Raw genomic sequence first — 14520 nt, forward strand, 5'->3', positions numbered from 1 at the left:
ACTGCAAGCGCTCGCCCCTGCGACGCTTTTGATTAGTAAAAGAGCAATTTTTTCAAGGCGTTGTTGCAAATGCCTTCAGCCTGCGCCTCGTGCAGAGGCCCTCTTCCTGATGGGGATCGTCACATCATTTGCACTCGCTGCCTGGGACCGGACCACGCAGAAGCTGCTCTCATTCAGGGCGGATGCCCCGAATGTGACTCCCTGGGTCTCGCCGAGCTGCGCTTCGCTTTGCCGCTTTCGCCGCAATCGAGCCTGCTTCCACCGTGCTGCCGCCCCCCTCCGTTCGAGCCGCGCAAGAAAAAGCGCCGCTCACAGAGGCTGCCAGAGCACGTAGACTTCGGTGACGTCACGCCGGCCCAGTCCATTTTATGAAGACGGACCAGCACCCCTCCAGCAGAGCGGTGGGTCTCGTCTCGTTCAGCGCGTCAGGGGACGACGATGAAAAGGATGACAGCCTCTCTATTGACGCTGCATCCGACGACTGGCCGGGCTCGAGTTTCGACCCCGCGCCATCGACATCAGCGGACACGAGCACGGGCACCAGCATGGACTCTGAGATCGTCCGCATCCTGTCCAAAGCCGTAGAAGACCTCGGGCTCGACTGGTCTTCTCCGGAAGAACCCGCCCGCAGCCGGCTGGACGAGTGGTTCCTGCAGGGGCGCCGGCAGGCCCCTCGACAGAGACCCTCTCCTTTCTTCCCGAAGTGCACGACGAACTCACAAGTCGTGGAAAGCCCCGCACTCTGCTCGCCTGAAACCTTCTTTTTCTTCCTCGCTCTCCTCAGTGGACAGCGCAAGAGAAAGAGGCTACGAGGGAACTCCACCCCTCGAGGAGGCTGTGGCCAACCATCTGTGCCCACCCTCCACCGCCGGATGGAAAGCCAAAGCTTCTCATCCCTCGAAGCCCTGCAGATCCACCTCAGCTCTCGCCGGTCGCGCATACGCCGCCGCCGGCCAAGCTGCGTCAGCGCTTCATTCAATGGCGGTTTTACAAGTTTACCAGGCCAAACTTCTCCGCACCATGGACGAGTATGGACCTGAACCTGAAGCTTTCAAGGACCTGCGCAGCGCCACTGACGTAGCCCTGCGAGCCATGAAGGCCACCGCCCAATCCATCGGCCGGGCCATGGCTAATTTGACTGTCCTTGAGCGCCATCTGTGGCTGACGCTAATGGAGATGAAGGACGCGGATAAGGCGGCATTCCTTGACGCGCCTATCGCTCCAAGCGGCCTGTTCGGATCAGCGGTAAAAGAATTCGCTGAACGCTTCACTGAGGCCCGGAAGGATTCGCAAGCTATGCGTCACTGCCTGCCCAAGCGCTCCAGCTCGTCTCACCAGAGACCACCTCAGCAGCGAGCCAGGGCGGCCCCTCCCGTCTCCCAAAAGCCGAAGAGCAGACCTGAAACGGACGCTCGACGCTGCTCGCGTTCCGCTGGCCGAAGAAAGCCGCCTGAGCAACGAGGTCCTCGGCCCAAGATTGTGCTGAACCCGGAGCCTCGTAAGTCTTCCTAGCAATAGGAAGAAAAAGAGAGAGTACGTGTCTCACAAAGGCCGGACCACTCTCTCTAAAACATGTAAAACATTACCCAGTCCCCTTTCAGGCGGTTGGAAATGTCTGTACAGCAGTCAATGGGCCAGTCATAGAACTTGCTCACCTGCAATCAAACGCCGTTTTAACGGCGACACACAGAAATCACGAAAAGAGTCATTTTCTGCCTGTGTCACTAAGGGTTCACATGTCCACACTAAAGTGCGCATTCCCACATACCAATACTGTCCAAACAGTGCCAAATACTTCCCCAGCTCAGGCTGGACGTCCAATAAATGTAGATCGTGTGCCTATTGTCATGTATGCACCACTACACACAAGCACTGTTCCCACAGTTATAAACACTTCCCCAGTAAAAGCGGGAAATACTATAAAGGTAGCGCGTGTGCCTGCTGTCCTGCATGCACCCCTACACACAAACACTGTATGCATAGCCAAAAAAACCCCGCCGCGAGCGGAAGACTTTATGAGAGTGGTGCGCGTGCCTACTACAGTATATGCACCCCCACCCATAAGTGCTGCCCATACAGTTTCAAACAGTTCTCTGTCTCATGCCGTAAACATCACAGATGCGATGCGCGAGCTAAGAGACGTCCCGCTAAAAGCGGGAAGCTTTATGAATGTGGCGCGCGTGCCTATTACGATGTATGCACCCCCACCCATAAGTGCTGCCCATACAGTTTCAAGCATTTCTCCGACTCATGCTGCAAGCATTTCGGAGATAGCGCGCGTGCCTGTACTCTCACACGCACCTCTGCACTCGGCACTCAATACGGCTGCTCAGCGCGCACCTGCGCCTCTGAGAGCTGTAAACTCAGTGTTAGCACAAGGCAATTTGCCGGTGGGGCCCATACGTCACAGCGACATGCCCCCAGCCAGCATTCAGCCCATATCTGTGCGAGCAAAAGCCTGGGAAAAAATCCCGACATGCCGAAATGGGTTTTGAACATAATAAAACACAGTTACTCACTTCAATTCGCTCGCAGACCGCCCGCTTTTCAGCGGTGGTCGAGACGAAAGTGAGGAAAGATGTGTCACATGTTCTACGCACCGAGGTGCTCAAACTGATAGAGAAGGGCGCTATAGAAACTGTTCCTCCCTCTATGAGCTAGGCGGGTTTTTACAGCCGCTATTTTCTCGTCCGAAAAGGACGGTGGCCTCCGCCCCATCCTAGATCTCAGACATCTGAACAAAGCTTTAATGATTCGCTTGTTCAGAATGTTAACAACCAAACATATCCTCACGCAAGTTCGCCCGGGATTGGTTTCTATCAGTGGATTTGAAAGACGCTTACTTTCACATTCGATAGCGCCTCATCACAGGCCTTTTCTGAGATTCAGCTTTGAGGGACAGTCATACCAGTACACAGTACTACCATTCGGCCTATCATTGGCCCCCCGTACATTCACGAAATGTATGGACGCGGCACTTTCCCCCCTGAGACAGCGGGGAGTGCGAATACTGAATTACCTCGACGATTGGCTAATCATAGCACAATCAGAGGGTCAGTTAACGACGCACAGATCTTGGATTATCAGCCATCTAGAATGCCTGGGTCTGAGAATCAATTTTGCAAAGAGCGTGCTATCCCCCAGCCAGAATATCTCTTTTCTGGGAATAGTGCTAGACTCAGTGCAGATGACAGCATGCCTCTCATCAGAGCGCACGCTCTCTATTCGACGCCTTGCAACTTCATTCAGAACGGGCGCACACGAGTCTGACCATCATCCCTGGTGAGACAAAGCCATGACTCGTCAGTAAAGGGCACTGTTGCCAGTCCTGTCTGGTCCAGTGAAAGTGGGTTTGTGCCTATAGTAAACGTAGTTTCCGTTGATGTCTGGTAAGAACCTGCCTTACAACAGGCCTACAAGCCCTCAGTCCAGCCTCTCTCAGCCTATTGTGGACAGTATGAGCACTGAGGGAGGGAAGTGTCCCACAGGTGTGATATTCAGAAGTACCAATCCTGTGCAGGTGTTTTTACATGTGGTCTGCCACTACGAGGATGATCAAAGCTGTCCTTCATTTTTATAAACTGTTGCAAATTTATGTAGCTATATGGAATCCCCGATATAATCACATTTATTTTGAGAAATAATACTTGTCATTTTTTCAAGGTGATTAAATCAAAAGTTTATAAGCACTGTCCAGTAAGTGAAAGGATGGCAACTGGGGGGAAAAGCCTGCTGTTGCAGGGGCTAATAGCTTCCATAGAACACATCGTTTTTCTGAAGTGGGGGGGAATAGATTTGCTATGAAAAATGTTCAAAGTGGGCTTATGTTGACTGATCGAATTACAATGGAGATTAATTTGTTTATAGAATAATGGATATGTTATAAAATGCCAAATGTGATTGAAATTAACAGAAATTGGTGCTCCATTTTGTGAAGTGCTTATTTTAAATCAGCATTATCTTAATTTGTTATTAAAAAAAAAAAAAAAAAAAAGAAGAAAAATAAGCATCTTGCAGTCTCAAAAGTATTTGCCTAATCTGAAAATATTTGCCCTTTAACTATTGTTCACACAATATCACTATAACACCTTTGGGGGCTTTTACCCCCAGTGGAGTAAAAGTTTCTCACCACCTTTAAAAAAAATTTTTTTTTTAAATCAAAACAACCTTCTGTTATTATTTATTTTCACACAAATAAATGTCGCTCTGTCAGTATTCAATAAAATTACATTTATTTTTTCAATCTTGATACGCTTTGTGACCCCTCACCCAAAAAGCGCATTTTTCTTAAGGGATGTATTTAGCATCGTTGTACCATACTGTACACGTTCAAAAACATGCTAGTATCATGGTAACCTGCCCTCATACCTACCATGGAACTTTTTGTCATGACGCGTCTTCAGCAGGCTTAATTAACAACAACAACAACAAACATCTCTTAAACTAGACAAACTAAATAAACGTTTATGGGAAAAGATAATTTAATTTGATTATTTTCTTATATTGGTCATCCTGGGGCGCGCGCGGCTTGCTAGCTCGTTGAGCAGCTGTCCGGTATCGCGCAGGGCCGTTTTCATATTTGGTCATGTCATTATGTCAACCTTGACGTGTCTACGCTAAAAACAGACTCGACACGAGCACGTGGAGGAGGGTGACGAGCCGTAACGCACGGGCCCAACAAAGGAAGCAAATATTAAAACTTAAATTTTACTTCCTCTACGGAATCTTATAAACAAACAGGCCAACAAACAACAGAGTGATTTTTGCCAACCGCGTGTGCTCCGCGTGATGAGCGTGAGTTTGCAATATTCGTACCCCTCAAAGCGCGAGACCATGGAAAGTTTGGAGAGGCAGCTGATATGCCCCATCTGCCTCGAAATTTTCACCAAACCGGTGGTAATCTTACCCTGCCAGCACAACCTCTGCCGCAAATGTGCCAACGACATCTTTCAGGTACCGATTTTTCAAACTTTAATGATTTAACATGTGAAAACAGCCGATGTGAAATGACGGCATCGTATAATGTGTATGTGTGTGCTTCAGGCCTCAAACCCTTACTTGACCACAAGGGGAGGCTCTTCAGTGGGCTCTGGCGGCCGGTTCCGCTGCCCATCTTGTAGACATGAAGTGGTCCTGGACAGGCATGGTGTGTATGGCCTGCAGAGGAACCTGCTGGTAGAGAACATCATAGATATGTACAAACAAGAAACCAGCAGGTATTACTAAAACATAATACTATTTTTTTTCCCAAATACTTTAAAATACAAATTAATTTGTATTTAAATACATGTAAGTTTGGTATTTGTGCATTTTAAAAATACATTACATAATTTGTGCAAGTCAACCTCTTTGTTAGGCTGCTGATTTCCTGTATCTACTAGTTCAGGCATGTCCCCCAACCCCAACTTTCATGGACACGAGCTGCAGATGTCAGAGAGAATGGCTCCATCTAGCATTGGGTGATGTTCTTCGGCTTACAACCCTCACCCTTTTCCTCCATACATAACAATGGTCATAATGGTCAAACAGTTAAATATTTGTTTCATCAGACCAGAGGACATTTCAAGATCTTTGTCCCCATGTGCACTTGCATACTGTAGTCTAGCTTTTTTTCTGGCAATTTTGGAGCCGTGGCTTCTTCCTTGCTGATCAGCCTTTCAGGTTATGTCGTTATAGGACTCATTTTACTGTGGATATTGATACTGGTCTACCCGTTTCCTCCAACATCTTCACAAGGTCCTGTGCTGTTGTTCTGGCATTTATTTGCACTTTTTGCACCAAACTATTTTCATCTCTAGGAGACAGAATGCCTCTACTTCCTGAGCGGTATGATGGCTGCATGGTCCCATGGTGTTTATACTTGCCTACTATTGTTTGTACAGAGAACGGGGTACCTTCAGGCATTTGGCAGTTGCTCCCAAGGATGAACCAGACTTGTGGCAGGCCACAGTTTAGCTGATTTCTTTTGATTTTCCCATGATGTCAAGCAAAGAGGCACTGAGTTTGAAGGAAGGCCTTAAAATAAATCCACAGGTACACCTCCAATTGACTACAATTAGCCAATTAGCCTATCAGAAGCTAATTGGCTAATTGCCTAAAGGCTTGACATCATTTTCTGGAATTTTCCAATCTGCTTAAAGGCACAGTTAACTTAGTGTATGTAAACTTCTGACCCACTAGAATTGTGATATAGTCAATTTAAAGTGAAACAATCGCTCTGTAAACAATTGTTGGAAAAATGACTTGTGTCATGCTCAAAGTAGATGTCCTAAATTACTTGACAAAACTATAGTTTGCTTATATGAAATCCATTAAGTGTTAAAAAATAAGGTTTAAAGACTTCAACAAAAGTGTATGTAAACTTTTGACTTCAATTGTATTATGAAGGAATAAAAGACCACTGGCAGGGGAAAAATAGCATAAGCATTATCATTGGATATTTGCGCTAGCTAATTGGTTTTTGGTGTTAGCAACTTCTTGTGTATTTACTAGCTAGTCAAGAGTATAAAGCACTACTCCTTGCTAGATAACAAGAATAGGACCCACTGTTTTACACATGATTTATTTAATAGGGTTCACCACAAGTAATAGTGGGCTGCAGTGTAACCTGGACATAAATAAGTATATAAATGGCTGCTATTTGGCATTTTGCAACACATCATTTTGTAGTCATGTACCTGTTTATATATAATTGTCTTTAATTGATTGAAGAGTTAGGTGAAATGAAAACAAATGTTTCCAAGCAGTTGTACACCAAAATGTTCTTTGCATTCAGAATAGGTCCAGATAGATTTCAGCATAATAGTGATACTTCATTGAATGGCCAATTTTACATGTATTTTGTGTATTTTCAAGATACACAATATTATTATTTTATTTTTATACATTTTTCCCACTCAGTATTTGGTATTTTATTTTAATAACTTTAAACTAGGGTATTTTGTATTTTTTATTTTAAATACAGTTTTATGTATTTGTGGCCATGACTGGCACACATAACGCCTCCACAGCAACATATCAATGCCTACTTTACCTTATAACTTCCATTGCGCCACCCAGTAGCAGTGAGCAGTGAGATGACAGGTCAGTCAAGAGCAGGAATTATGTCTGTTTCCATGAGGGAACAATGCCACTCTTAGTAATGTTATGGTTCTGGTACAGCCTGAGTGCTTCTTTTGAGGATGCAGTGTTGAAGAACAAATTGTTACTGAAATTCAGAAATATTGTAGACTAGTTCCGGATAAAAACATTTCCGATGCATTGTAAATGCAATCTTATTTTCAACAATTTTTAGATTGATTCTTAAATCCCAAGATCTTTCACTCTATTTAGCAACCATTGCCATGAAAATAGTCACCGCTACAATGTGAGTAACTGACTTTTAATTTAAACATTTCCGAGATCCTTTCACTGCGTGTTGAGAGTAAAAGTTTGGTTTGACTCATCCTGTATTCTGTGTGTCCAAAGCTGAGATCCAAGCAACCCATTTGTCATTAAATAGTGTCTCTTTTGATAACCTTTCTGTTCTCTACAGTCTGTGTTTTTTTCCTGTGTTGAAAAAAAAAAATAAGTAATTCAAATCTTTAATATGTTAATGTATGCTCAAATTCTTTGAGACACTGGCTGAACTGCCCCTATTTTTAAAGAGACGTTGCCATTTTAGCACTTGTTCTACATATAAATGTAAATACTTGTAAATAGTCAAAATTATGCATGTAAAAAACAAACATGTAACAACATACAATATGTATATGCAATTTAATATATGCAATTTCAAGACATTTATTGATGGAATACATTGATTTGAACAATTAAAAAAGTTAAAATGTGACCAAACTGAAGAAAACTCTTGATAAAATGTTCAAAATGTATATTTTCATAATGCAACTAGTTAGAAGGCCCCCTGTATAATTATCAGCATGAGCTGAAAGAGTTCTTCTTTCATATGTAACCAAAATTGACATTTTAACTGAAATATACCCATATGAATCAGATATAAATTGGAATGAATTCAAATTGAGTGCTTGTGAATTGGAATCAAATCAAATTGTGAAATCTGTATCAATACCCAGCCCAAAAGCTTTTCTGTGCATAGACAACAAGATACTTCTAAAGTGTTTTGCCAATAGATTAAATAAATATATGAGTGTACCAATCTATAGAGGTCAGTAAAGGTCTTTTCAAAATAAAAAATTAATTAAAAAAATCTCTCTGTCTCCCTCCCAGCAGCAGTAAGCCAGAGCCAGATCTGAAGAATGACGTGTTGATGTGTGAGGAGCATCAGGATGAGAAGATTAATATTTACTGTGTGACCTGCTCTGTTCCTACTTGTTCGTTATGTAAAGTGTTTGGGAGTCATCAGACCTGTGAAGTTGCTCCGCTCAAATCTGTTTTCGAGACACAGAAAGTGAGACTCCCCATCTCTATCATTCCTATTTTCAATGGTTTACACTATCTTATCTTACATTTTTATACTTATGTTATACTTAATTATGCTGATTGTGTGTGCAGGCAGAGTTATCTGATAGTGTTGCTTTGATGGTTGGAAACAATGAAAGAATTCAGGGTGTCATCAGCCAGCTGGAGGAGAGCTGTAGAGCCGTGGAGGTGAGTGTGTGTGTGTGTGTGTGTGTGTGTGTGTGTAATATCCGTAGCAACAACTGTTTTCTTTGTAGTTAACCAATTCCATGTCATCATAACACTTACGTTCTTAGTAATGAAAGCAGTATATGTGTTGTGTGAGTGTGTAGGAAAATGGCCGTAGACAGAAGTCTCGTGTATGCGAGTGGTTTGATCGCCTGTATGCTGTGGTGGAGGAGCGCAGAGGAGAACTCACACTGAAGATCACCGCAGAACAACAGGAGAAACTTAATTACATCAATGGCCTACAGTGCAAGTAAATATTTTTTACAAACAACACTTGGTGTAACATTAATTAACGTCAGCCCTTTTATCAGAGGTAAAATATTTAATTGGAACACCTGTATTAGAATATCTGTAACAGGTGACAAATGATCTAAAAGAAGATAAATGTGTTGATATTGTTCAGATGAACAACACATTGGATTTAATTTAATTTAAATACACCTTCATTGTCAGCGAAGGGAAATTTGTCCTTGACTGAATGATTTTGCACACATATACAGTATATTATCACACAAATCATAATTATAAATGTTAGATGCTCATCAAAAATGTATATAAATTTGTTGATGTTTATCTTTACTGGCCTACAAAAATATACTTAATCTTTTTAATGTACTTTATAATATATTTTCTCCTGATTTGCCATATATTTATGCAAATATGCTTTAAAATCACCTTTGCAGGTACAAAGAACATCTGGATAACACAGCCAAACTGGTGGAGACAGGAATTCAGACTATGGAGGAGTCTGAGATGGCCACCTTTTTGCAGGTCACACACTTATGCTTTGAGTTACTTTGGAGTTGCAACATACTTGTGAACATCATTTAAAATTAATAAAAGAAATGGTGTTTTTCTTGTGCAATGTAGTATGTAGTTTCTAATACATATATTTCTCCAACAGAATGCAAAGCCACTCCTGCAAAAGTAAGATTCAAAAGATAACAAGTTTACTGATTTAAAGTATATTATATACTTGTCTGTCTTGGTGTCTTATTTATTCTGTCTCTTTTACTGTTGCTGTCAGGATAGCAGAAGGCAGAATTGTGTCTCATTTAGAGAAGGTGGAGCGTGGATATGAGAATATGGATCATTTTACTGCAAACTTCCAGCATGAAAGAAGAGCAATACTCAGCATAGACTTTATCAGGGGTAATCTAACCCTAATTACAACCCTAATCCACCATTTTCATTCGTTCAATCTGTTAATGCATGATTTTCTGTAAAGCTGCTTTGAAACAATGTGTTGTGAAAAGTGCTATACAAATAAAAATTACTTAACTTGTGTTGATGTAGATGGTGATGACAATGAAGATGATGATGAAGAAGAATTACCAGGTGATACTGTTAGTCCTGAGACTCAACCATCTTCAGCGTTGACGCCGACCCCTGCTCAGCAGAGACAAAATCCTGTGCCAAACGCTCTACCAATGGCAACGGACTCCTCCCAGATGTCATCACAACCAAACCAATCAATAAATATCATACCAGCAGAGAACATGCCCTCTGCCACACCTGCTCCAGACTCCAGTCATAACCCTTCAACAGATGTGTCTGCTCAGGTAAGAGTTATTAAAAGTGTTTGTCTCTTTTTCTCTCAATCTATCTCCTGTAGATTGTAGTCAAACGGTTTGAACTAATGTTTTATGTTTATAAGATCACAGTCCTACTCTACTGGTGCTTGATAAGTTTCCATTAAGCTGAAATGCCCTCAAAGGGATATTCCAGGTTCAAAAAGGTTCAAGTTGAGCTCAGTCGACAGCATTTGTGGTATAATGTTGATTTCAACAAAAATGTATTTCCACTTGTCCTTCCTTTTCTTTGAAAACAAACCAAAAATCTGGTTTACAGGAAGGCATTTACAATGGAAGTGAATGGGGCCAGGCCATAATTATTAAAACAAACACGGTTTCAAAAGTAAAGACACACGATGTAAACATTATACTTGTAAACATGATTTTAGTGTTATAAAATTGCTCACTAACCCTTTCCGTGAAGGTATATCCAATTTTACATCTTTGTTGCCATGCCTTAATGATGTAACGCTACAAACCCTGCCTTCCCGCAAAAAATTACAATTTAAACAACTTAACAGCTCAAATATACACACGTTTTTACAGAATAATTAATGTAAGTGCTTTTATTAAATTATAAACTTTACAGTTCTGCATTTAAACCCTCCAAACATTGGCACCGTTCACTTCCAACCTCTAATATTTTATTTTTATTTATTTAATTTTTCAATGTTATGCCACAAATGCTGTTGATGAGCGTAACTTGTTTTGAACTCAGTATATTCTTTTAATATTCAAACACATGACCATAGACACGAAATTAGAATTAAGTTTCTGCTTGTTTTTTTAAATATATATATATATATATATGTAATAAATTACAATGAATATTTTTTTTGCAAAATCAAGACAATATGAAAAAAAAAAACAGTTAAACATTTTACATGGAGTACCACAACAAAAAAACGAAATATTGGAAATGTCTGCCATCTCAGATATAACATATTCATAAAATCCCTTACACATATAAAGGTTTGTACTGTGCCTCCTATCGACATTTCCAGCATCCCCAAACTTTAAATAGCTGTATCTGGTTATTTATATCTGGATTAGTGGAATACTTGATGCACTATTGGATTGAGCATGTATTCCCTTCAGTGGCTTGGATGCTACATGCCCCATTGCAAAGTACCTGTCTAAAATATGCCCAGTCCCTCTGAACTAAAGAAATGATAAAAACTACAGCTGCCTGCCCAGAAAGATTTGCATTTTTTATATGTAACAAATGCTTACAGGGTCATCTGCTTGAAATCAGGGAAATAGTTTGATTGTTTTATATGACCACACATTAGTTCACCATTTCTTTAGCCTTACATGTTATAAATTCCATTAATCTGTGCTGGGGCTGTCCACAATTAGAATGATTTTGAGATTGAAACAACTATATGAATATATACATTTTCAACTGTTTTGACCACTAATCATCTCTTTCTGTCTTTTCTGTCATTTTCATCATCTTTCTGTTTTTCTCTCACTCTCCCACACTTTTAGGTACCTGACAGTCCCAACCAGATGTCTGAGGATGGACGACGCCACGTTTTCTCTTTTTCCTGGTTAAATACGCCAAAGTAACATGTTCGAACATCGTATTAATTTGGGCAGCCTGCAACATATACATAAAATCAAAGTGACCGTGTAGAAGCCAGTGTGCGCACATGTACGCTGCATTACGTTCTAGAAAGCCTCTTCTACTTACAGACTAATATTTTATGACTTTCAATTATATTTTATGGCAATCATAAATATGCATTTATTAGCTTAGGCAATTTTTGAAAAGGTAAAAATCATGACCGTTGAATGTAAACTGATTATAACCTTGCTAAAGTTGGTGACTGAAAATACAAAATAAAGGTTGGTTATGAATGTGTATAAATATTGTATTTTTTTCAGATGAAAATACTGAGACATTTCTGGACTCTTGTGATTTTGGACCACTAAACAAACACTCAAAACATGTCTTTTGCAACAATAGAAATGCAAATAAAAAACACTTTCGATGTAACTCATATGTTTTATTTCCCGAAGAAGTCCATCATCTTGCGATTTTTGCTCACCCGCTGTGCCTGTTGTTCGGCTCGTGCCATCTGCAGCACCTCGCGCAACAGGTGGAAAGTCAGATCCAGTGAAATGGGAGGTTCTTCGGAACGGCGCTCGCGCGCTTCGAGACTGTGCATGATTTTATTACCGACCTGACCTCCTAACAACCGCTGCGTGAGCTGAAGCTGAAGTGCCTCGGTGTGCGGCGGTGATCTCTGGTCGTTGTCCAGTCTGATGAAGTACTCCTCTCCTAAGTGCGTCAGAACCGGCAGCTGCGTGTCCGTGTGTCCTGGAGCGGACTCACCAGAGCGCGAGAGGAACACACCAAGAGACACCGCCATGAGCAGCACGTGCAGCTTCATTGAGGGAAATTCACGTTAATCTAAAAAAAAAAAAAAAAAAAAAAAATTTTGTGAAAGAGTGATAAAAACGTATCCAGATCTGGCTGGACATTATTATGAACTTCATTTTTCTTACTGTATCAGCGTGACGCAAAGTTATCTGAATTTATTATAGACTTAGGCTTCATATGATCTACGCTGAAAGAATATGATGGGTTGGATTTACTTAAAATATATATGTAGTGTTTTTAAGTCAGGCATTAAACTTTATTCCCCTAAGAAGTCCATATAAGTCACATTTCAGCTATGCATATTCACATGCACATGGGAAATTGACATTGACAAGTTATTAATTAAGCTGTTAATGCAAGATATTATGGAACACTATTAATCACCTTAATGGTGACTTTACACAAAACAGCTATTTACAGTATAACAACAACAATAATACTAAAAATAGCTAAAATATCTATTAATTCTTAATAAGATCTGCCCACATAAGTTCCTTTTTTACCAAACAATCATGCTTAAATTATTCACGCTCAAGGGCTTATTCACCACAACCTCAGTTTTTCATTTGATTGTTTGAGTTACTAGTAGGGCCTACATAAAATCTTAATTTTATGGATTTGTAAGTTTAAGAAGTTCAAGGAATTCACGATTGTTCATTTTCTTTGTTACACTCTAAGTTCCCCTTAAACTTTACACTGTATTTTGTGTTGTACACATGAATGAAATTGATGTAAAGCTAAAGATTTTATAAATATGTGCATTTCCAAAAGTGCCTATTTATTTTTATACTTTATGGTTGTTAAGCCAACAAATCCTGTACAGACCGGTGCGATTAATAATTATTCTCTGCTACAAGGGAGACAGGTGCAAGTCAAAAGGTGGAAGTTGGCACAAGGGCTTTAGCTCAGTAAGATTTTTTGAGTCAAATTACACAATCAAAAACACAAATAATTTTTAGATTTAAGCATTTAAATTGTATAACAAATTACCACCAAAAAGAATTGAGTAATCTTTAACAATATACAGTAAAAAACTAAATATATTTTAAGTTTTATTAGTTTAATTTTGTGAAAGCTATACACAATTCAATTCAATGGAAATTAGTTATGACATTTTGTCCATTGTTTTTTTTAATTTCAAACACCTACTTCAAAATTATCACAAATTAGATTTGTATTTATTTATTTATTATTCTTTTATTTTGGGGGGAATTCTGTGTACCAAACTAAAATTCCAATTTCACATTTATGTAATTGGCTAACAAGTGAACACAACCACACATAGCCTACATTCAGGCAAGGGTCAACTATATCTAATAAAAGTAGCTTTTAATCCCATTTCTGTTGGCAAAAAAGCAATGGTTTGATATTTCTATTCTTTAGGTTTGAGTTTCAGGATCATAATTGATCAATTATGCTAATCATACAATTTAAAAGTAATAAATTAAGCAAATTTCGCCTATAAAAATAAACCAACACTGAGAAACATTAGTTCTAAACTGGCCCCGGTTTCCCTAATATCCGTTCCCAATGAGAATATGAATTATCCTCGTATAATTATTGATTCTGTGCCACTAAAACACAGTTTACTGTTAAAATGTATTGCTGAATCGAGATCATTGTGGAGGAAAAATAATAATGTATTAAAATAAATAAATCTTGTTCATTCTTTTGTGAAGAAAAACTGAATCGGTTAATTACATAAAAAAAAAAGGTTAAGGAAAAATTCCCTTAAAGTAAACAGTTGTGCAGTTTGTGTTCAGTTCACACTCACCTCAGTGCTGCTGTCAGATTCCACGAATTCTCCGGAATTTAGGCTACTGCGTTTGTCAGTGGAGCGCGGTCCTCACCTGAGTCAATCGGTGGAGCGCGAGCATCGGTGGGGTTTATTTATATGATGCGCACGCGCAC

General features: G+C 40.2%; 2 protein-coding genes across 3 annotated transcripts; one reads left to right on the forward strand and one right to left on the reverse strand.

Annotated features, from left to right (window-relative positions):
- The first annotated feature begins 4640 nt into the window (after positions 1-4640).
- Positions 4641-12072, forward strand: trim55a (tripartite motif containing 55a). 2 transcript variants are annotated; one of them, XM_052128844.1, is made up of 10 exons: positions 4641-4953; positions 5044-5216; positions 8227-8407; positions 8512-8607; positions 8751-8896; positions 9330-9417; positions 9551-9573; positions 9674-9798; positions 9943-10208; positions 11712-12072. In XM_052128844.1, exons 1-10 carry the CDS (start codon positions 4789-4791, stop codon positions 11790-11792), a joined length of 1344 nt encoding a protein of 447 aa, XP_051984804.1. In that variant the 5' UTR covers positions 4641-4788; the 3' UTR covers positions 11793-12072. The 2 variants fall into 2 exon arrangements, with proteins under 2 accessions (XP_051984804.1, XP_051984805.1); XM_052128845.1 differs by having other exon boundaries at positions 8230-8407.
- Positions 12073-12166: 94 nt separating this feature from the next.
- LOC127645287 (corticoliberin-1) lies at positions 12167-14520 on the reverse strand. Its single transcript, XM_052128857.1, has 2 exons — positions 14384-14520; positions 12167-12639 (listed from the first exon to the last, which is right to left on the reverse strand). The coding sequence occupies exon 2, from the start codon at positions 12617-12619 to the stop codon at positions 12233-12235; it is 387 nt and encodes a 128-aa protein (XP_051984817.1). The 5' UTR covers positions 12620-12639; positions 14384-14520; the 3' UTR covers positions 12167-12232.

Source organism: Xyrauchen texanus, chromosome 6 (genome assembly GCF_025860055.1).
Source record: "Xyrauchen texanus isolate HMW12.3.18 chromosome 6, RBS_HiC_50CHRs, whole genome shotgun sequence".
Lineage (NCBI taxonomy): Eukaryota > Metazoa > Chordata > Actinopteri > Cypriniformes > Catostomidae > Xyrauchen > Xyrauchen texanus.